This window comes from Sturnira hondurensis, unplaced genomic scaffold (assembly GCF_014824575.4).
Source record: "Sturnira hondurensis isolate 20B ecotype Veracruz unplaced genomic scaffold, ASM1482457v3 Scaffold0003874, whole genome shotgun sequence".
Taxonomy (NCBI): domain Eukaryota; kingdom Metazoa; phylum Chordata; class Mammalia; order Chiroptera; family Phyllostomidae; genus Sturnira; species Sturnira hondurensis.
Window position 1 is genome coordinate 1,414,527 of NW_028076505.1, and position 21,565 is coordinate 1,436,091.

The window sequence follows — 21,565 nt, forward strand, 5'->3', positions numbered from 1 at the left end:
TGTGATACCACTGGACATTTCCTAGAGGCCTGGGAGTTTTGGTGTTTGAAAGGAGAGTCAGAGGTGGGACTTTGGAGCATAGGAAAAGGGAGACAATTGGCATGGCTACTACATTCCAGGACTGGGGGGCAGGGGTGAAAAATACAAAGAGACAGTAGGTAGATGGAGCTGCATGAGCTGGAGATGATTTAAAGCTAGCTTACTGTACCCTCTGCGGCTTGTTTCCATTTGTTTTGAAATTCCATGCTCACGGTGGACAGACATGACGGACGGCCTGCTAATACAGCAGGAAATGCAGGCATACTGCATTTCCTCAGGAAGATCCGACGCAGAATTCCTGAATCCCCAGAAGGCCTCGCTGTGGCCCCCTTTGATCGCCATTGCTGATCAGCGAAAGGGCAATCCATGCTCGGGTGAAGACAGTGCTGAGGTGCCGGTGAGGGCCTGGTATTGGCTGCTGCATGGCTCGGGGTCGGGCCGGCGTCCCACCCTCCTGCTAATGAGAGCATCTGAAAGATCGCTGACATGCTCCGTCCATGCAGGCTGCCAGAGGTCATTAAGCCCTGCTTCAAAGAAGGGCTCTGTGGGCACAGCCAAGACTTGAACGGTTAATGAGTGAGGGGTTGGGTTGGGAGCCTTGCCTGCCCCAGTACCTCCCAAACTCTGTCCTCCCTAGAACCCTTCCCTGCATCCCAGGTCCGCTCCAGGGACTGCTGAGACCCCTGATCCACACCCTGTGACATCCTGCAAAGGCAGTGCAAGGCTCTCTGCAGGTTGCTAGGCTCCCACATCCTTGCTCTGGACCATCTTGTTGTCCTTGGTTCTGTCACCGGTGAAATATGGTACAGAAGCTAGGCTGTCGGAGACGTTGGTGATTGCAAAGGACCAGAAGACAAAACTGGCCACCATGGACAGGGCTAAATGGACACAGGGCCAGCCATGTGATGGAGCATGTGGACCACTAAAAAGCAGGTAGCAGAAGAACACAGAGTGACAGAAAACTGTGGACAACAGGTAGATCAGGATAAAGGGTGGGTGATTCAAGAGGGAGCTCAGATGTTTCTCGTCATAGACAAGTGTGTGAGCGCATATAAGCAGAAAGAGAAAACAGATGGCAGGAGACTTATCAACACGCTTGTAAATTGTTTTGGCAGGGAGAGAGGTTTCCCAGCATTCTGAGGTGCCCTTCCACCTGGGGTCAGCTCCACCGGCCAGCACTCCTTCCCTCTCCTACTGCTGCCCTTGTTTCAGCTCCCGGGGGAGGGAGTGCCTTGACTTGACCGTGAGCTTTGAAACCGGCATATACTGCTCTGCCCTTTCCTCTACTTCTCGGGGGGGGGGGCGGTTGGCAGCCCCTAAGAAGCATGTGACTTGTGGCGGGCAGACTTGGGGGTGACCTTGCCTCTGGCATCCATGCCCTCACGGAATCCCTTCCTCTTCAGTGCGAGCAGGACCTGGCACACGTGATGGGCTGTCACTCCCTTGACTAGGTGACATGAAAGTCCAGCTTCCACCTTGCAGCTCTCTCTCTCCTGCCTCCCCATTTGTGTGTCTGGTGAAGCAAGCTGTCAGGTTGGAGTCACCCTCATTGTAAAAATCAACGTGTCACCTCCAGGCAGGGTCAGAAATAAGAGGAATGAGACTCTCTGGAAGATGCTCCTATTAAGAATAAAATCGATTCCAAAAATATCACTGGAGATCTCTTCTTACCTTTCCATGTCTAAAGTTGGGTCTCACACCCATCCTTAAACCAATTATATTAGAAGAGAGGCAGACTGCTCTTGGTTGGTTCCAGCCACAGCTCATTTCCACTGGTTTTGGAGTTGGACAGTTAGATGCAAGAATATGGACCGAGACAAGTCGGGGTTCACCTGCTGGAGCAGGTGCAGAGCCTGCTCCAGATGCCACAAGAGCCTGCAGAAGATCTGTCATCACTCAGGGTCCTAGGGCTGCTGTAACAAAGCACCACCAACTGGGTGGCTTCCAACAACAGGAGTTTATTGCATCACAGCTTTGGAGGCTGTAGGCCTGAAATCCAAGTGTTGGTAGAGCCATGCGCCCTCTGAAGACTCTACGCGAGCATCCCTCCTTGCCTCTTCCAGCTTCCCTGGCTCCTGGCAGAATGACTTCAGTCTCTGTCTACACATGGCTCTATTCCCTCTGTCTGTGTCAAAATTTCCCCCCTTTCTAAGTAAACCTGCCATGCTGGACTAGGCAGAAAAAGTCATCTTTATTAGCTATATCTGCAAGGACCCTAGTTCCAAATAAGGTCACATTCTGAGATACTCATGTTAGAACTTCAACATATAAATCTTGGGGGCAGGCAATTTAACACTGAAGACTGAAAGAGGAGAGAGATTGAAACTGGAGTCAGTGACACATTGCAGTTGCCAGATTAGCCCTTCCATTTCAGAATTCCTTATTAACCCCAGAGAATCTCTAGCTGGTGGAATTTCAGGCTCACTGAAGAAGTGCAATGCAAATGTTTAGGTGGAGTGTGAGATACTCTATCTGGAAGGAGCCATGAGTCACCAGCCACCAGTCACCATCACTACCCGTCATTTATCAGTCACCAGCCACCAGCAATCATCCACCATCCACATCCATCCTCCACCACCCACCATCTATCACACACTATCCACCAACCGTCATGCAACATCCACCATCCATCACGCACAATCTACCATGCACCATCAGCGTTATAGCTGTTGAGAGGATGAGGGTCTTCCACCAGCGACCGTGGCCTTCTACCGTTTTCTATGCTTACTTTTCCACGCTTCTTCCCAGCCCCTACTTATGCACCCACCCAGACATCCTCACGAAAGATACAGATATTTTGACACAGAACTTCAGTATGGAATGGTGAGGGCTACGGGAGTGCGCATATGTGTGGGATAAACTGCAGTGAGGGCTGGCAGACTATACAGCTATGAACATGCGTAAACTGGGTGCTTTGAATCAGGGACACATCATTTTCTACTATAGGCACTGATATGTCTTATTTGAGGTGTCTTAAACTGTAATTTGGAAATAATGATGATAATAATATCAACAACCTCAACCTCATCAATAGCTACTTTTAGTCTATACCTGCCATAAGTCAGGCATTTTGCTAAGCGATTAAATGTGGTGGCCAAATCCACGTGCAGGAGCAAAGCTGCCTCGGTAGCTGGGGAGGGGGTGCATTAGCTTCCAAGAGTAACTGCCCCCAGGGAAGCACCTGCTCCCATCTGGTGAGGGATGCTTTCTCATACTGCATGTGGGGGTCGGAAAGGACTTAGGCAGGGCAGCTGACCAAGGAAGAGCTGCTTGTGCACCACGGGCAAGGATCCATATGGAAACCAGTGTCCTGGTAAGCCCCAAGCTCAGATCAGCCAGTGGCAGAAAGCGGTGGTGGGGAAGGATGTAATTTTGGTACCTGGGAAAAATGTCAGGAAGGGCTCATCCACTTGAGAGATCTGGCGGTTTGGGGAGCCACTTTCTTACCACAAAAGACATGCTCCCCAGACCCCAACAGGGTCTGCACATGTGTGTGCACGTGAGTGTGCGTCCATGTCTCTTTTAGGGCCATTGAGAGATCACAGTGAAGGATGATGAGATGATAGTTCTTTTTCTTCCTGCTACTTGCGGGAAGGCATGTGGGCTCGGAACGCGCTCACTGTGAGTGCACGTTTGTACGTGGACGTGTGTGTGTCTGCAGTGTGATGCGTCCTCTCTATTATCTGTATAAAGCATTAAGGAAATTGTTCATGTCAGATAGAAGCTCAGAGCTTCCTTGGCTGTGATGCCAGGTACAAGCCTGTCACCACTTTCAGGGACATGGATCCACTGGGCCTGCTGCCAGGGGACCGCTCAGTGCGGCCAGGGCGCAGGCTGCAACCCCTTCTGACTCCGAGCTCCAACTTCCTGCCCACTAGGCAGTCACCGCCCCCAGGCGGCTGCTCCGCCTTCATTCCTCCAGCCTCATCAGTGAGTTCCTCCATACACGCCTAACGGCTCAACAAATTCGCAACGGACAAGCAAAAGTTATCCCCGCATTTGTTTGTTTTTTAAGTGATATCATTTGAGCAACAAGTATATTCACTGTATATCTATCTTCATGCTTTTATATCTCTTCCTTACATTATCTTTTACCTTTCAGAATTTAATTACTATCAATTTAAAGGGTTAAAAACACCAGATGCTTGAAGCTGAAATAATCTATAAAGCCATCCCAGGGGCATTAAAAGAACTGTTCTAATTGTTACATAAAATGCCCCTCAGCTAATAATTTGTATGGCTTGAGAAAACCTAAAATTGGCCAACATAAGGGCCATTTCTCTTTGACCTAAGCTCAATTTAAACGCTTCTATCCCTAACCCTCTCCGTGCACCGGGTACCACATCCACCCCGGGAGCCCTCCTGCCCTAGGTCTTTCAGTTTCTCCTACCTGCTCCCCTGTTCCCTCTCACTGAAGTGCCTCATTCTACCCGCAAGACTTCTACCTTCTGAAAAGCACTGTGTCCTTTAGGACTGAACTCAGATGCCATGGGTTTTCATTCTGAAGTCACCAATTCTACAAACAGATATAAATGCACCCCCGTTGTTCTGCCCTCTATTCTGACACTAGGGTGTCTGCTGGGCAGCAGCCTTCCACACCGCCCCCCCCCCCCCCCCGCCCCCNCCACCCCGCCCCCCCCCCCCCCATGGCCCCAGGTGGAGAAGGCTCGCTGAGGGCGGGGTCACCTTGATGGCCCACCCCATGCTCCACTGCCAGCACCAAAGCTATGGAGAGAGCGAGTGCGTGGAAAATCTTCCATTTCTACCATTTTAAGTTCGATTCATTCTTTAAGAGTTGTTTTTCCATGAAGCTTTTTTTACTCTTCTCAAGCTGAAAGTTCTCCTCCCTTCTGAAAAGCACATCTATGAACCATGGCATACTTCCCCCAACATTCAAATTAGTAGGCTCTGCATTCTCCCTTATCTCCCCTTCCAAACAGAAGTGCTTTCATAGATAAAAGTGAAGTCCATGGTTGAGCGTATTTCCATTCTTATAGTGTCTTGTACTTATTAGAATACATCTTTACATGTATACATGGGATAGAAAAATGTTTTATACATTTAAAATATGTCAAATTAACTGCAAATCACATGCCTTTTGTTGGGAAAAGATAGATCAACATTGATCAACACTGGCTCTCAGCTTTGGAGATTTTGGAATAATTTTATCAATTTATTGTTTTTTAAAATTACTCTTTCAACTTGGGATTTAAGTGATATAACAGCTTGTCTTCATGTTCTTGCAAATCAATTCCTCCAGAGTATAAAATTTAGAAGTCAAAATGATGCATTGCCTATGTGCAAAATGTATTTTGAAGCAACTGTGTTTCAGAACTATATTTTTTCGGTGATGTAAAAGTATAGAAAATGGATAACTGGATATTTTTATTGTTCTGTTGGAAATAATAGACTCACTAGAATCAATTATTAATGAAATGGGATGAATGTCGGTCCCTCTGCTCCCAGCCTCTGAGTAGCACACACACACACACACACCACTGGAACAGACCTCCAAATTCCACACCCCTAATCAATGACATGGGAGAGATCCTTTCCAACTGATCAATAGCATGATTGAAATAAAAGGAGAAGCTGACCAAAGCCTTGTACCTGGCATGAAATCACAATTCATCTGGTATAAAATTATATACATGGAGAAAGACAGAAAGCCATTCACTGTAAACTCAGTGCACAACCATCTGCTAATAATCAGTGCTCAGTAAACGTTAGTTCACTTTATGGCCTTTCTTCAGTGGTTTAGTTACCAAAGTATGAAAATCATTTCCTTACAAGGGGCCCTTTTCTATAAAGTGGGTAGCAACTAAGCACAGTGCTACATGTTTCTATCTTGTAGCTGTGAATTTTTTTGGTAAAGAAGTTTCTGGTTCCTTGATTTCATAAGGACCTTAAAAAGGAAATCTATGGACAAGCCAGCTTGCAAGTAATAAAACGCATGGAAATAGACCTCTGAAATGAACACCGCGAATTAGGCATCTCCACAATGAAACTAACAGGATAGAGAGGGGGTGCTGCAGGCAGACGCCCACTCATCTGGGAGGTTGCTCAGAGCCTGCACCAATGAGCGTGGGGGCGCAAGGGAGAGAAGCAAGTGGCTCCTCGCCCCAGACAGGAGGGGACACGGCATGCTGTTGACAGCTGGCTGGAACGTCACCCTCCTCTTCCACTGCGTTTCTAGGACAGCAAAACATCAACAACCGTCCTGGCCACCCAACAGTGTGTTTTTCTCTTGTTTGGTTTTCAACTAACTCCGTACGGAGACGACTGAACATCAAAGCCCCCAAAGACCTGGTTAGGTAAAACAAAGCATTTGTCTTCTTACTTTTCACCGTGAGGTACATGGACTTGCTGACGTCCGCGCCCACGTCGTTGCTGACCTTGCAGAGGTAGTAGCCGCTGTCTTCCTCCACCACGTGCTTGATCAGCAGAGACCCGTTGCTGAGGACCTGGATCCGGCCGTTCAGGGCAATGGGCTGGAACTGGGGAACCCCGGCCCCTGGAGTGAAAGAAGAAGGAGGAACAGCGATGTGGACGTGAGTGCACCTGGAAAGGGGGTAATGAGCTCAAGTTCACCCAGAACAATACAGAGACGTGAATGACGTTCACCACGTCAGTCATGGGGTCCGCCATGTTTTTATTGTTTTCTCTTCCTTCCGACGTTGAAATTCTTATTTGGAGAGGTACATGCATTTAAAATGACGATATTTATTTCAAACTCTGGGATAAAGAGTAAGAAGCCTTAAGGATAGTTTCCACATAAAAAGACAAATTTAATGAGTGTTAAATTTGTAGTGTAGCTGATAAATTCTTCTAAGACATCACAGTAGGATGACCACAGAGGTAGACATCTGTCATCGCACTAAATAAACCATGTCCCCAGGGACTTCACACGAAGTCCATGCAAACACAGGGTGCCCCGAGGATGTGACATTAAGACCTCACTAGCTACACACATCAGAGTCTATACAGAGAATATAGTAATTGCAGGTTTCTCTTCTAAGTGTGGTCACGTTCCAGTCTAGAAACACACGCACTGTTCAAACCGCTTAATACTATTAATTAAATAAGTCAGCTCATTGCACTCAAGCCCCCCTCTCCTCAGAGTGCTTGTGCTCAAGGAGACAACGGCACAGGTGTGTCTTGTGTCCATGACAGATGCACATAATGCTATTTTGAAAAACACCACGATAACGGAACAGAAAATTAATGCCTTGAGAGATTTCTGGGGAAATGGTGGGTTGGGTTTACTTGCTCTGTTGCTTGCCCCTCTGCTGGGGGGGTGGGATCCAAACCTTAAAAGGCCGACAGGGCTTCTTTCTTCTCTGACCCAAGAGTGAGGCTTTGAGGAAGGGGTTTGTGGGAACAGGGGATTCCATCTTCCTGGAGAAAGCCCAAGCATGGGCCCTGAGCACGTCCCAGAGAGGAGCCACTGGTCTCTGCGGCCCTCGGACCTCCATGGGGGCTGAGCAAGTGAGCAGTCAGCTCACTCCTCATGCAGGCCACTTCACGCTTTGCATCTGGGGACATGAGATGGGGTGACACTTCTTCCTTCTGTCTCCCACCAAACTGACTGCTTACCTCTTGGGGCCCCTTGGCTTCCAGGGACAGAGACTGTGGCTGTGCTCTCCTTTCCTTATTTGTGCCCCACCAAAGAGTTAAAGGGAATGAATAATGCCTGTGGGGGGATCTCTCACAGAGAATCAGGGGGACAAGCAGAATTCTTACAACCGGAGGTTTCTATCAAAATAAAGCTGCTATAGAGGACAGATGAAAAATAGAGTTTCATTTCTGTTCAGGATGAACAGAAAAAGAATGTCGCCTGTATCCTAACACATAAAAAGAGACCGTTAATCTGCAGTATCACACTTTTCTTTGAGTGAATCAGAAATCTGAAGCCACAGGTCACTAGGTAAACACGTAGTTGCAAAGAATTAAAAGCCCCGCCAGTACATGCGGGTTCATATAAACAGTTTCATTTCTGGCTTAGGGTGGCAGGAGCAGGTAAAAGTAAAGATCTAGAAATAACTGTAACCTACCTCAGTCTCTGCTCTTCATGCACCATGGCCAGAATTCCGTAAAATAGTGTAAGACACACAAAAAAGAAAAAACAAAACAAAACAAAACAAACAATGAAAACAACAAAACCTAAAACAAAAACAAAACATGGAAAAATCACCACCACAACAAACAACAAAAACAAAAAACAACCCCGGAGGAGACAGCATCAACAGGACTTTGGTGTGGAGCTATAAAGCAGGATGTTTGTAATAATTATAATTATTCATAAACCGATGGGGATCCAGAAAGAACATTAAAATCACATAAAAGAAACTTTTACGTAAAAGAAACAGGAACACAAAGAAAATGGTAGAAACGAGGAACACAATGGTAGCTACGAAGAATTCCTTAAACAAGCTAGTCAGCAGATTAGATATAACAGAGGAAATAATTGGAGAACACAAAGCAAGGTCGATAGAAATTGTCCAAAGTAAAACAAAAAGTGAAAAAGATGAAAAACACAGAACAAATGGTCCTGGTGCCCCAGAACAATATCAAATATTCTAATGTATAGTAATTATAGTGTCAAAATAAGAAAGAGGCGAGAGAAATTTTATTTTAAATATAGAAGACTTGAATATCACTCTCAATTAACTTAACTGACATCTATAGGTCTCTGGCCCCTCCAGTAACTGAATACATAGCTTTGAGCAGACATCAAACAGTTACTAAAGGAGACAGTATTGTGGGCCATAATACACATTCCAGTAGATTCTATAATAGAAAAATAATACAAATTATGTTCTATTTCCACAGCAAAACTCAAACTAAAAATCAGTAACACAAACATATCTGGAAAACCCTCAAATAGTTTTGTGCTATTGCTTATTTTGAAAAAGTTTGCTGCCTGTGATGGTTTAATCATTTTATGGCTGACTGACTCTTTGTCTTTCCTACTCCATGACAGCAAGGACCATCTTGCCACGCACCACGTCACTTGTTAATGGGTCCATCACTAGAGAGGATGATACAGTGCTAGTCAGTTTCTTGGGTTAAGCCTTGGAGTGGAAATCTGCACATCTACATGTTAAAATAGATCCCTGAGTTGCTTACTAAAAAATGTAGCAATTTTATTTCCAACAGTGCTGGCTGGGTTTTTTCCTCTTTCATGGACACTACTGATTGTTTTAATCCTCATTACAGTATACGTCGTCATGTTAATTTGTATAATTCAACTATTTTTTGTCTTTCTTTGCTTATTACATAAGCCTGGGCATATTTTCACAAATTATCAACGTATACTTGTCCTTTGATGAACTGTCCATCTGTATTCTCTGCCCATGAATCTATTGGACTTTTTGCCTTTTTCTTCTTCAATTTCCAAAGCCCTTTGGGTCTCAAAAGTGTTTCTATCTGCCTATTTCACAAAACTTTATTTTTGTTCTTGCTCTTTTAATCAGGATTGACTGTTGACTAGTATTGGCTAATTTTTGGCATCTATTCAGATGATCGTACGATTTTTCTCCTATAAAAGTTGATTGTGTGTTTTAAGGATTTGGTTTTATAATCACAAAATTCCTTCTTATGCATAATGTGTGCTTTGGAACTTTCAAATAAAAAAAAGCCTGTAATTTTTATTTTAAGTGTTTAAATTGAATGCACAGTTTGAAAATCTGTAAAGGCTACCGATGCTTTCCTTCAAGTTAACAGCAACCTGGGAGCTGGGTCTTGTTTAAAAGATACAAACTGAAAACTCAGAGAAATGCAGCAAATGGATATATTTCTAAACATATGGATATATTTTAAAAATATATCCATAAGGCAGCAAATGAGATCTCAAAATGCTATGGGATTTGTCTATTATACAAAACTATGTTCCAAAAACTTTAAAAATCTAATAAAATGCCAATAGAATATGAGAAAGTTACAGGACTATTTGTGTAAAAAACCCCACATTTTTCTTTCCTCGGAGAATTTGCACCAGAAAAACACTTGTAATGTTTGACACATTTATACTAAAAAATTGCAACATGACATTAACTTTGTTAGCTGCCTCAAACAGCTAAAAGCCTTATCTAGGAGCACCTATCTGGAGAGAGAAGCCACCTCATTATGAAAAGGTCCCAAAGAGGGCAGAAATAAAGTATGAACACATTTGAAAAACATTTAGGTTTTTTCCATCAGAAAACGAGCTTAACGTGAAGGTTAGCACCATTTATAAATTTGCTCACTTTGCCAAACATAGTAAGACTGAGCCCATTCTTCCCCCATCAGAATTAGCACTTGTGTCACCTGAGGGATGTGGATTTCATCATGAATGGATAGAATTATTCATCATACATCATAAATTAATCATTTATTGTAAACAGCCAAACTTAACAGAGTACATACAATATTCACAATTCTGTAATCTTGTTAGCATAAGGTAAGCACTTGGGGTAATTAGCTGGAAGATACACCATGGCAACCAGAAGTCATTAATTAAAAAGCTGTCAATTTTCTGTGGACAGCTGGGGTCAAGTGGGAACAATTATAATGCTCTACTGCACGAAGAGAAAATGTTAAAGCATTATGTAAGGCACTCACCGAATTACTGGGTATGCTAATACTGTGTGACCTTTCTTAGTTATGGAAATGCTACACCTAGTGGTGTTCTCAAGGACTGGGGCAAAGGGAAGAATGCGAAAGAATAGCCTGCTGTCACCAAGGGCGCCCGGTTGGAAGGCAGCAGCAAACACTGCTCCATCTCGTCTTCTGCTCTTCAGTCTTTGCTCATCTGTAGCGAGAGCCCTTGGCTAATAAGAGTCAGAAGAACTGGGTTCTGATACAATTTCTGAAACTTATGGACTATGCCCTTGGAGCAAGCAGGTAGCTTACTCTCTCTGCATCTCTCATCCCATCGTATGTGAAACCAGAAGAAAAATGCATCCCCACACTATTGTTGCTCAGACTGACAGAGACAGGATTTAGAAATGCTAGTGTCAACGCCCACGTGTGAGGACGAGTGGCCGGTCAAGGAGCACACTCAGAGAGCCGCCCTGGCAGGATGCAATGAGTTGATTTCAAGTAGAATGGAAAAATAAAAGGAGAACTCCTTATGCTCCCTGGATGGTACCCCAATGGTCAGGCTGGTGGTTATTCATTCTCCTCACTGAGGACCAAAAAACACAGTTCCTCTTATCCTTAGGGAGAGTGTGGTAAACACCACCTGGGGAGTGGGTTTGTTTTTCTTGTGCAGGGAGAGGGTTTCCCTGCTCCGAGCAGAGCTGGGTTGCAGGAAGTGAGCAGGTACAAAGACAGAGGTGGAGATGGGTGCAGATGGGAGGAGGCGAGAGCAAGTGGCAGGGGTGGTGGCAGCTGCACCTGTTTCCGGTTTAGCATCTGGAAATGGAACGCTAGCTCCATGATGGAGTGTGGGGCTCCGAGCGTCCTGTTCTGGAGAAGAACCCTGAAGTGGACAGAGGCACCATCCTGAGACACAGGCCCAGCTCCAGGCTGGAGAGCTAGCCTGAAGCCCCAAGAAAAAAGCTTGCATGTGTGCAACACATGTGTGTCAGGTTCGCCTGGACGTCTGGGTCAGATATTGACTGTTGGTCCCTGGCACTCCTGTTCCTTACGAGGCTTTTCCCTGAACTGTAGGGGCTGAAAGTCTGAAAAAGCCCTGCTGCCCGGTCTGGTTTCTATTTCACTGATGAGCGGCACTGAGGTATGGTTTGGAAGGTGCAAGGAGGGAGAGACCGTCACCTCCTTCAGAAGCAGTGAGTCCACCCAGGGGCAGACACCGGGCAGCCAACCCCCAGAAGACAGATGTCCACAGGCAGCAGGACCCACAGGTGGGAGCAGCTTCTTTGGGGCCCCACGTCACTCAAGCTCCTGAGAGGCAGCTCAATTCCTGCCATCCCTCCCAATGCTTTGCATGCATCCAGTTCTCTTAAAACCCTTCTTGATAAAACCCCACACCCTAAGCGAGACAGCACCCAGCTTGCTTTTTCAGTAAATCCACGTATCCTGTTCACTGTGCCATGTAATTTTCTTCCCTCCATTCCTTTATGTTTATACCGAAGAGGCCTATTCAAAGGAAACAGTGGACTCTGGTGGACCAGCATAGTGCCTGTCTGGGCTTCTTATGATTTGGCAGTGCACTAATTGAGCACACAAATGTCCTGACTTTAACTCTGCACTGAATCTGCAAGGGTCCTTTTTTCTCATCAAGATGGCACATCGGTACCTCACTCACGTCTCAGAAAATGAGACCATTTGACATGATTCAGAAGTTGTCAACGGAACATGTGATACTGGAGGCCGTTTAAGTGGCTCGTTCATGCTGATGTCACCATGGCTGGGTATTGGGACTGTGCGCCGTGAGCAGGCCCTGCAGCTGGGTCCGTCACACGAGGTCTTCAGCCACCGCTTCCCTAAAGCAAGAGATCCCCAAACATTTGCCCTCAGCATGGCCCCCTCTGTCTAACAAGAGCACTACGAGAAAGTTCCTGAGGAATGGCGATGAGGAACAGAAAACGGAGGAGTGGAGGGAGGGCAAGATGGGCCCCACGGTCTATTGTCCTGGTGACCCTGCCAAAGGTCAGGGAAACCGCGGCCTTCTTGGGTGCTGAGGTACCAACAGTGGTCTCAGAGCAGCAACCAGGGCTGCTGAGACTGCACTCACTTTATCCCAGAGGAAGGCAGAAGCTTCTCATCCCCGGTGAGACTAAGGAAGACGTAAGTCGAACAATGTGCTGAACACTCAACCTCTCTGTTCTGCTCGCCGTCCTTCTCCAACGACTCATTATTGCTTAGAGAGACCCAGTGTCCCTGCTCAGGGGACACAGGGCCGAGCGGCTTGTGTCGTCCATGACGGAGCCCCATTCAGCTCTGAGTGGAGCTCCTGTCTGTGCCACAGGGAGGTGCTGCCTTATTATCTCTTTTTTTAGATTCTTTGACATCTTTCCACTATTGATTCAAGGTTTGTATTTTGTCACATATTTGCATGCTAGTGGGGACAAGGATCACTGGTGAACAATTGGGACCTGATAGCCTGGGCAAGACTGACACCTGAGTTTGGAGCAGGCGCTGCTGGAAAGACCTAAGAAGAAAGCTGCAGGTTCAGGAAATCAATGGCATGAAGGGGGCAAACCCACGGGGTTGGCAGCTTGGGCATTCTCGCCCACAGAGACAGCAGGACCAGAGGTGAGTCCAGGAGCAGAGATCTGGGTGGAAACTGGACGGGCAGGCAGGGGGTGAAACAGTGGGTGGGTAGGACCAGGATTAGATGACTGGTCCCAAGGAGTTGACCCAGGCAGAGATCCAGTTTCTAGGGCAGAGACGTGGAAAGGCCACTTGTTCTGACCAAAGATTGAGTTGGCATTCAAGGACAATGTGAGTGGTTATGAGGGTGAAGAAGTGAGGCTAAATGCTTTGGACAGTCAACCAGAGAGGAGGCTGAGGGTCAAGGTTGGGGGCCAAGTGCAACCTGCAAGGATGTACGGAGCAGCAGTCTGGGATCAGAGCTGGGTAAGGAACTTTGGAGGACCAGAGAACCAAGGACCATCCTGGCTGTGCCATGTGAATGTCACACAAAGCTATTCCAGTAGGAAACCTCCCACTTTCCTAGAGTGGAAACAAAGGACAATCTGAGCAAAGGGAGTGCTTGTCTTTGGATTGTTTGCCCCCTTCTAGACTTACTGTTTGAATGCAAAGCTGGCGATGCCCAGCACGGGCCATCTCTCGACAGCACAGGAAGAGGTGGCCTTGGTCACCTCACCAGGCAGGTCTGGAGTTGGTGTTGGCAGAAACCACATCCTAGAATGAACCTGCTCAATGGACTTGGACTTGTGCCATATCGAGTGTTCTTCCTGGCTTTCTGAGACATGGGTCTTGGGGACTGTAGAGGATCCTGGAAGGTCACTTTGACCTTGGTGGAGCAGGTGTGCAGGACCAAGGTGAGACTTTCCAGAGCCAGCCCTCGAAGTACAAGGGGGCTCTAGAGGGGTCACCTGCGCAGTTTTACCTGGTTCTGAGCATAGTGTTTGTTTCTCAGTCTGGAACTGTGCACACTGCCTGGAGATGTCCAGAGAACTGCTGTGCTTCTAAACAGAGATCCGAGTTCTGTTGGCCTCCATCAAGTCTATACCAAGAGGGAAGGGCTTTGGCAGGCAGGTTGACGGGTCCCAGAAGAGGATACCTCTGGACCCTAGTGATAAGGAACAGCTAGACCCACTGGTAGAGTGCACCACGTGGGTACAGAAATGACGATCTCCAACAGCTTCCTGAGGACAGCAGGAGACACCTGAGCAAAGGCAAACTGCTGTGCATCAACCAGTGGTGGATTCTCTGTAGCCTCCAGGGAAAACACGGAGCTGGGAACTTCGGTCTTAACGTGAGTACACGGCAGCTAAGAGAGGAATGGTTAGCAGGAGGGCTGGGAAGAAAGCCAGTCTGGAGAACAAGAAGCAGGAGACGGAGGGTCCCGTCCCAAGTGCAGCCCTCTGTATGGACCAGAGAGTGGAGGTAAACAGGGACTCCCCCAAACTAAGGACAGCTTCCCCCTTGCTGGGCAAAGAAAGACACATGGGCAGCTGCAGAGGCTTAACCAACCCCGGCGATAGTTGTAACACCTTCCCGCCAGCACACCAAGGAGAATCAGAGATAATGGTAGACAGGAGCTTATAAATACTCCATACCACAAGTACATGGAAAGAAAGCAGTAAGGTTACAATGCACACACAAGAGATCCGGAAAAATGCAGGACTGACCCTGATATTGGCTGGGAGGTCTCAGTAGTGTCATGATGCTGTTCTCCATATTGACATTTACACTTATTACAACCCCCACATTTTTCAGAACAATTTTTTTAGGAAGCTTGATAAAATTATCCTCATGTTTATCTAGAAAACAACAACTAAACAAAAGTCCACGTGAGCTGTCTATGACAGTTTTGAAAGAGAAAAATAATGAAGAGAGTATTGTTTTCCTAGATATTAAAATACATTAGGAAGAGATCAACCTCCGATTCATGCAGCCATGAAACCAGAATAGACAGACCAGGGTAAGAGAGAGAGGGATGAGACCAACAGGCTTCCACAGGCACATTTATTTTCATAGAATATAAAACAATTCAGGGTAGTGGGGGAGGCTGGGCTATTCAATTAACGTTTTCAGGACAATTGTCTAACCGTGTGAGCTGATGATACGACAATAACGATGATGATGATAACAACTAATGCGTAGTGAGTAATTGCTGTGTGCCGAGGACCATAATAAATGCTTTCTGTGAACCGTCTTACTTAATCATCTCAGGAATCTGCGGATTCTGTCTGCCTCTCACGTGAGAGAGCTATAGTTCCTGCGGGTCAGTAACCTGCCTGCGGTGACACAGCCAGATGGTGTTGTGTGTGTCTGAACGTGGCCCGCTTTCTTAACCGATCAGTTCTCCTAGACCCCTACTTTACTAAAATAAGGTTCAAATGTAACAAAGCGTCATGTATAAACAATAGGATTTAAGGTTTCAAGATGGAGGCATGAAGCCGGCATGTTCTCTTCTCCTGGAAACCACACAGAAGCAAATAGAAAATATAAACTCCACTTTGTATGAAATTAGGCACCATAAGAGCTCCAACACCAACCCCGCAAATGGACAAATGGGCACTGCACACTGAGCAGCGTACACACAGAAAGACAAGGAGAGGAGGGGTTAACCACGGCTGTCACTCCGAACTTGTCAGCAGAGGATGCAGTGTGCATGTGGAGGGACAGCCAGGGGACCATGCCAGTGCCAGTGGCCACAGTGCGCGGTCTGGGTGGGGCGAAAGCTCCCCTGGACCTACTGTGGGTGTTGGAGTGAGAGGTGGAGTTTGAGAGGAGTCAGATGTCAGCGCAAAGCAAACTCCTTCTGGAGATAGGAGTCTTCTGCAGATGTGGGTTTTGAAAAGGAAGCCAGGACCTAACAAAGGTACTACGAGAGAAATGGAAGAAACAAGTAGACAAAGACCTCAGGTAATGAAATCTCACCAGAGGAAGGTTGGCCTGATTTAGATCAAAGCTCAGGGCAGTCACTGTGCGAAACGGCAGGAGGGGTCCTCAGAGAATGAAAGATGGAACCGCCACGCGACCCGGCAGTGCACGTCTGAGTACGCACCCGAAGCAACCCAAAACGTCATTTGCAGGAACAGACGCACACTATGTTCTCCACAGTGTCGCTTACAACAGCCAAGATACGGCAGCAATCCAAGTGCCCACTGGGAGAGAAATGGATAAAAAAGCTGTGATACACAGATGCGCTGGAATATTACTCAGCCACAGAAAAGAATGAAACTTGCCATTGGTGACAGCATGGGTGGACTAGAGGGTATTATTCTCAGTGAAATAAGTCAGCCAGAGAAAGACAAATACCATAGGATCTCACTTACATGTGGAATCTAAAGAACAAACCAAACACACACAACTAAAATGAACTCATAGATGGTTGCCAAAGGGGAAGGGGGTTAGGGGACTGGGTGAGAGAGGCGAAGGGCTGACGAAGTGCAAATGGTAGTAACAATGGGGATGTTGAGCACAGCACAGAGAACACAGTCAATGACACCGTGGTGACTGTATGGTGGGTGTTTGGGATAACAGGGGTACGTGATCATCAGGCCACTGAACTGCATACCTGAAACCAGTACAGAACAGTGTTGAATGTAAACTGCAATTGAAAAACAATTAAATGAACAAATAAATAAGTAATAAATACCAGGAAACTAAAAAAAAAGTCACTTTATGAAGCAAGAGCTCAAGAAAGAATGAAAGGGGAGCTGGCAGAACTGGAGGAAAAAAAGAAGAAAAATAAGGTGAAAAAATGAAGGCAAAATTGCAGAGCACCAAAGACAACAGACTTTGCTGGGGAAAACCACATACAGACTCGACATGTGAAGTAATAAACCAATCAAAGCGGGAGGGCACGAGGTACAACATCAGAAAAAATGGCACCTACGGAACACGGGTGCCAGGAGTCCCGACGCCGAGGCTGGAGACCCTGGGGCGGAAGTGGAAAGCGCAGACGAGAACAAACGCTGACAGGTATCTCAAAGAAAAAGTTTTCTTAAAGGAGAGATGATGTCAATTTACCCCCTGAACAGGCACACCACTGAGCCCAGTGGAAAACTGAGCCCAGGTGCGTGAGGTCGAGGCGCTGGCTGCAGGTGTACCTGGCTTCAATGTCGGCTCCTGGGTGTGCAGAACGTCAAGTCCCTTCTAACAGGAAGCCAGACAGCCTCCGTTCCCTCCTGGCTAATGCTGTGAGCCTCCCACTTCCTACCAAACAAACCGACTCTATGTGCAGAAAAGTAACAGGCAAGCCACTGTGAACAAAGTAGAAGTTGGATTGTGCCCCAGTGGGGAAAGTATGGCTGGAGGGGCAGGTGAGCGCAGGTTCCCCCAACAGATGCGACGTGAGACTAAGGTGGGGTGGGGGTGGCAGACCAGAAGGCTGAAGGTGAAAGCCCTGACAATGAAGAAAGCACTTATCAGAAAACATTAGAGTATTAGAAAATTTATCATTGCTTATACTGGAAATTGATGCTTGTGCCCACAGAGAGAGAGGCCCAGACCATGACCCTGATTCTGGCCTGTGTGGCTTTCCTGGGGTCTCTGCATTTTGGTGAGTGGCACCTCCTCTCTTCTCAAAGACCTGGGTCCCACCTCTGACTGTGCCCTGTCTCCATACACACATCCAGTCCACAGGCCAAGTGGATTCAGAACCCAGTTACTTGTCCCCCCTCACTGCTGTCCCCTGATCCAAGCCACATCAGAGCCCAGGCCCAGACAGGTCTCCAACTACTGCCCTCCTGGGGCCTCTAGCAGCTCCTTTCCCTCACTCTGCCCCAGCTCCAGCATCTTCCTCGGTGTTTCTGGAACGTTCCAGGCATACATCCTCTCCTGCCCCTGGCTTTGGCCCTGGCTGGTCCCTTGACCTTCCGCGCTTCCCCTGCAGACATACACCCTACTCATCTTTCATCTCTTTTAAGTCTTCGCTCAATGGTTACCTTACATGGGGCCTTCCTTGACAACTCCATTTAAAAATGCAAACTACTTCCTACTCCCCCCTCCCACCCCAAAACTCAGGCACACTTTAATCTCATCCTTGGAATTCCAAGACCACAGCTTCCTTGGAGGTCACAAGAGAAGGTCTCTGGTTGTGGGCAGCCAGAGAGCCAAGGATGGCCAAATAGGCTATGGGCCTGAGCACCGGCGATTGCTGACATCAGCAGCCAGTTAGGGAGTAGCCTTGGCTCATGAGATGCTGATTGAAAGCCGTTCCCTCTGCCACTAATGACATAGGCATGCTTCACTGTGGGCTTCTGGGAACACGGATGAGGCCCACCATAGTATTAAGCTATGATGTTTTTGAAATATTTTTTTTTCAGATAAGCAGCCTTGTTTGTTCATGTAAAAGGAAAAAAATATCAGGAGACAGCACTGAATGTCTTAGAATTCATGTATCCAGACCCAAGGTCAAAAAGGTAATAACATTATTTTCAGCAAAGATTGTTTCATTTCTGCAGGAACTGCCCTTGACCCACGGCAACACACTCAGAAACTCCATGGGCGCAGGATTCAGGGGCCACGGCTCTCCGAGAAACAGCCGAACCCGTTCTGTCTGAACCACCCTGTCACCTGTGAAGGAGCTGCGCCCGAGCTCTCAGTGAGTATTGGGTTACTGGAAACCTGGCCCGCAAACAAGGACACGTGTTTCTTGAGAAATATGTTTATTACTCGTGCAATTCAAATAATATATCCTTATGTCTATTGGGAAATATTAAAAAGGAAGCATAAAACTTGGTGTTTTCTGGGTTGTAAGAAACAGGCGATGCAGTAAACAGTGGGAGAGTGTGTAAGTGAAAGTCCTGGCCTGTGGTCAGTGCAGGTGGAAAGACACAGACATTGCTTACTCTTCTAGCTGGCAACTAACTCTGTATAAAAAATTATCCCCAGGGGGGAAAATGGTGACATGCCCTAAGATCCACGAGATAGAAGTCGTCATGACATCTTTATAACAGTGAAAAACTGGAAAAAATAAACGCACAACGTCCAACCACAGCGTCGGACACAGCTAACTGCCACGCGTCCATCCTCCCCTCTTCCTGGGTGACAGGGCACAGGCTGTGGTCCTGAGGGCGGTGTGCTCAGTGACCACTCGGCCTGCAGAGCCCCAGTGACTCAGGGCAGCTCAGCCAGCAACGTGCTAGCAGAACTGATCAACGATACATTCTGGAAAGACCCTAGGAGGGAGGTGGCTCGGGTGGGAGGGGCGGCCCTCTCCCTGCGCTGGTCCCCCTCCTGGGGAATGTGGAAGTGGCGGCTGGCACTCAGTGGCCATTTTTCGACAGTGGGAGGTGCTCACTAAGAGCAGCAGAACTGAAATGCAGGCAGGGTGGGTCCCTGATGACTCAGAGCAGGAAATAAACGGGTGCCAAACCACCTGTGTCCAGACTCCTCGTGGCTTTAAGTCACTAAATTTGATCCTAACAAAGGTAAATGGTATCTAGATGTACTTACTGGTGTGTTAATATAAACTCTACACAGACACCAAAAAGTCATGTTGAACACCCATGTTGGTTGACATGGGCAGACATTCACAGGGTATTGTTAACTGAGAAGAGATTATAAGTCAGGAACACACACACACACACACGTATAGGTATATATACATATGATACACACACCTGTGTGTGTGTGTGTGTGTGTGTGTGTGTATGTAGTTGTTTATATTTGTCTAGAGACAGGTCTGAAAGGCTAAGAAAATATGTTTGTGATAAACATCTTTGCTTATCTTTTTTAAAACAGATTTTACTTATATTTTTAGAGAGAGAGGAAGGGAGGGAGAAAGAGAATAGTAACAGCAATGTATGGTTGTCTCTTGTTTGTCCCCTACTGGGACCTGGACCACAATCTAGGCATGTGCCCTGACTGGGAATCAAACCAGTGACCCTTTTGGTTCACAGGCCTGCATTCAATCCACTGAGCCACACCAGCCAGGGCATCTTTGGTTATTTCTAAGTGATATTATTTGAGAGGAACTTTTAAAAATTTAAGTTATTGCAATTTATAATTTTTTTCTTTGATGTTATATAACAAATGAAACAAAGATACTAAGGCTGTTAAGAAACAAATGAAAGATAATAAGGCTACTGTCGTTTAATTTGCACATCAGTATTCGGAGGGAATGAAATGTATGTAACACCCTTGACAGATAGAGCATTATTGAATCTATGAGAAACATTCTTACAAATAAATGATACAGAGAGATGTGTGCAAGCAACATGAATAAGAAATTTTCCTGGGGTGGGGGAAACAGACGTGGTCAGTTATCATAGGACAAAACATTTTTAACATCATTAACGGTCTGACTGTGCGAAGTAGAACAGAAAACTATTTCACCCACTGCGTTGTGAAGACTAAGCATAAAACAGTCGGACATAACTGGCAAGGAGGCAGGGACACACAGGGCCCCTCATCCAGCTGGTGGGGGTAGTAGTTACTCTGATGTTCTCCAAAGGGCCCGGGCCACTACAGACAGACACCCTGAGCGTGGTCGTGCTGTTCTGCTGCTCGGGATGCAGCTGGAGAAAACAGTCACACACATGCACACTGTGTGAACATACATGACTGTTCACCTCTGCAGTGTTTAGGGGAGGGAGAGCCCGGACACAGTCTGAGGGAAAGACAGGAAACACCCATGATGGCAAACTTGAGGAATAACTCTGAAGAATCAAAGTGTCCTGGACAGTGTTTATGCTATCACATATGCACATGTACATAAAGTGAATTCAATGTATGATGCTGATCTGGCTCCATGTAATGCAACATGGGGCTTCACAGACAGACTACACTAAGGAGTCACAGGGGCAGGGAGCCTGAAAAAATAACAGGCTTTTCTTTGAGAATAAAGTGCTTTTCACATGGATAATGGATGGAGCATGCCACAGGCGAGTAGCCTCAGAGATTTCTAGAAAATCCAATTGATTCCCCTTGCTGTCTAATGGTGTCCAACACCCCCTGCCTTCCCTTCTCTTTGCCCCTGAAAGGAAATACTGTAGAAGGGGTTGTGGTAAGTGTGCCCTTTGTTTTTCTTCCCTTGTTGTTATTTTCACAGTAAGAAAACGCAACATGGTATTTTAAGAGGCAACATCCAGAATATAAACCATGATTAAATAAACATAAATAAATACACTCATAAAAACTATACACATATCGTAGGTCTCAGATTATTACAAAAACAGTAAATTTATGTATTTGCTTGTCTGTCCCACTGGTATAGATTTGGCCCTTAACTGTTGGATAAACTACTAAATGGGAAAAGAAAACGAACTTCCAATATGGTCGTAAGCACCGTTAAGGAACCTTTCCTGCAGAAGATGATAAGACAGGTCTAAACCACTTTTACCGTGGCCAGAATTGGCTTATGATTCCCACATTTCCACTCACGTCGTGTTTTCAGTGCTGCATCAAAAGGAACATGGTGCTTTGCCTCCGG

At 46.5% G+C, this 21,565-nt stretch overlaps 1 protein-coding gene across 1 annotated transcript in view; it reads right to left on the bottom strand.

The window, feature by feature from the left end:
• The window catches only part of DSCAM (DS cell adhesion molecule), a 537,171-nt gene that overhangs the window by 154,754 nt on the left and 360,852 nt on the right, over positions 1 to 21,565 (bottom strand). The window contains exon 11 of the mRNA XM_037042990.1: positions 6,380 to 6,553. Within this exon, the coding sequence (XP_036898885.1) occupies positions 6,380 to 6,553 (174 nt within the window). The remainder of the gene's footprint in view (positions 1 to 6,379; positions 6,554 to 21,565) is intronic.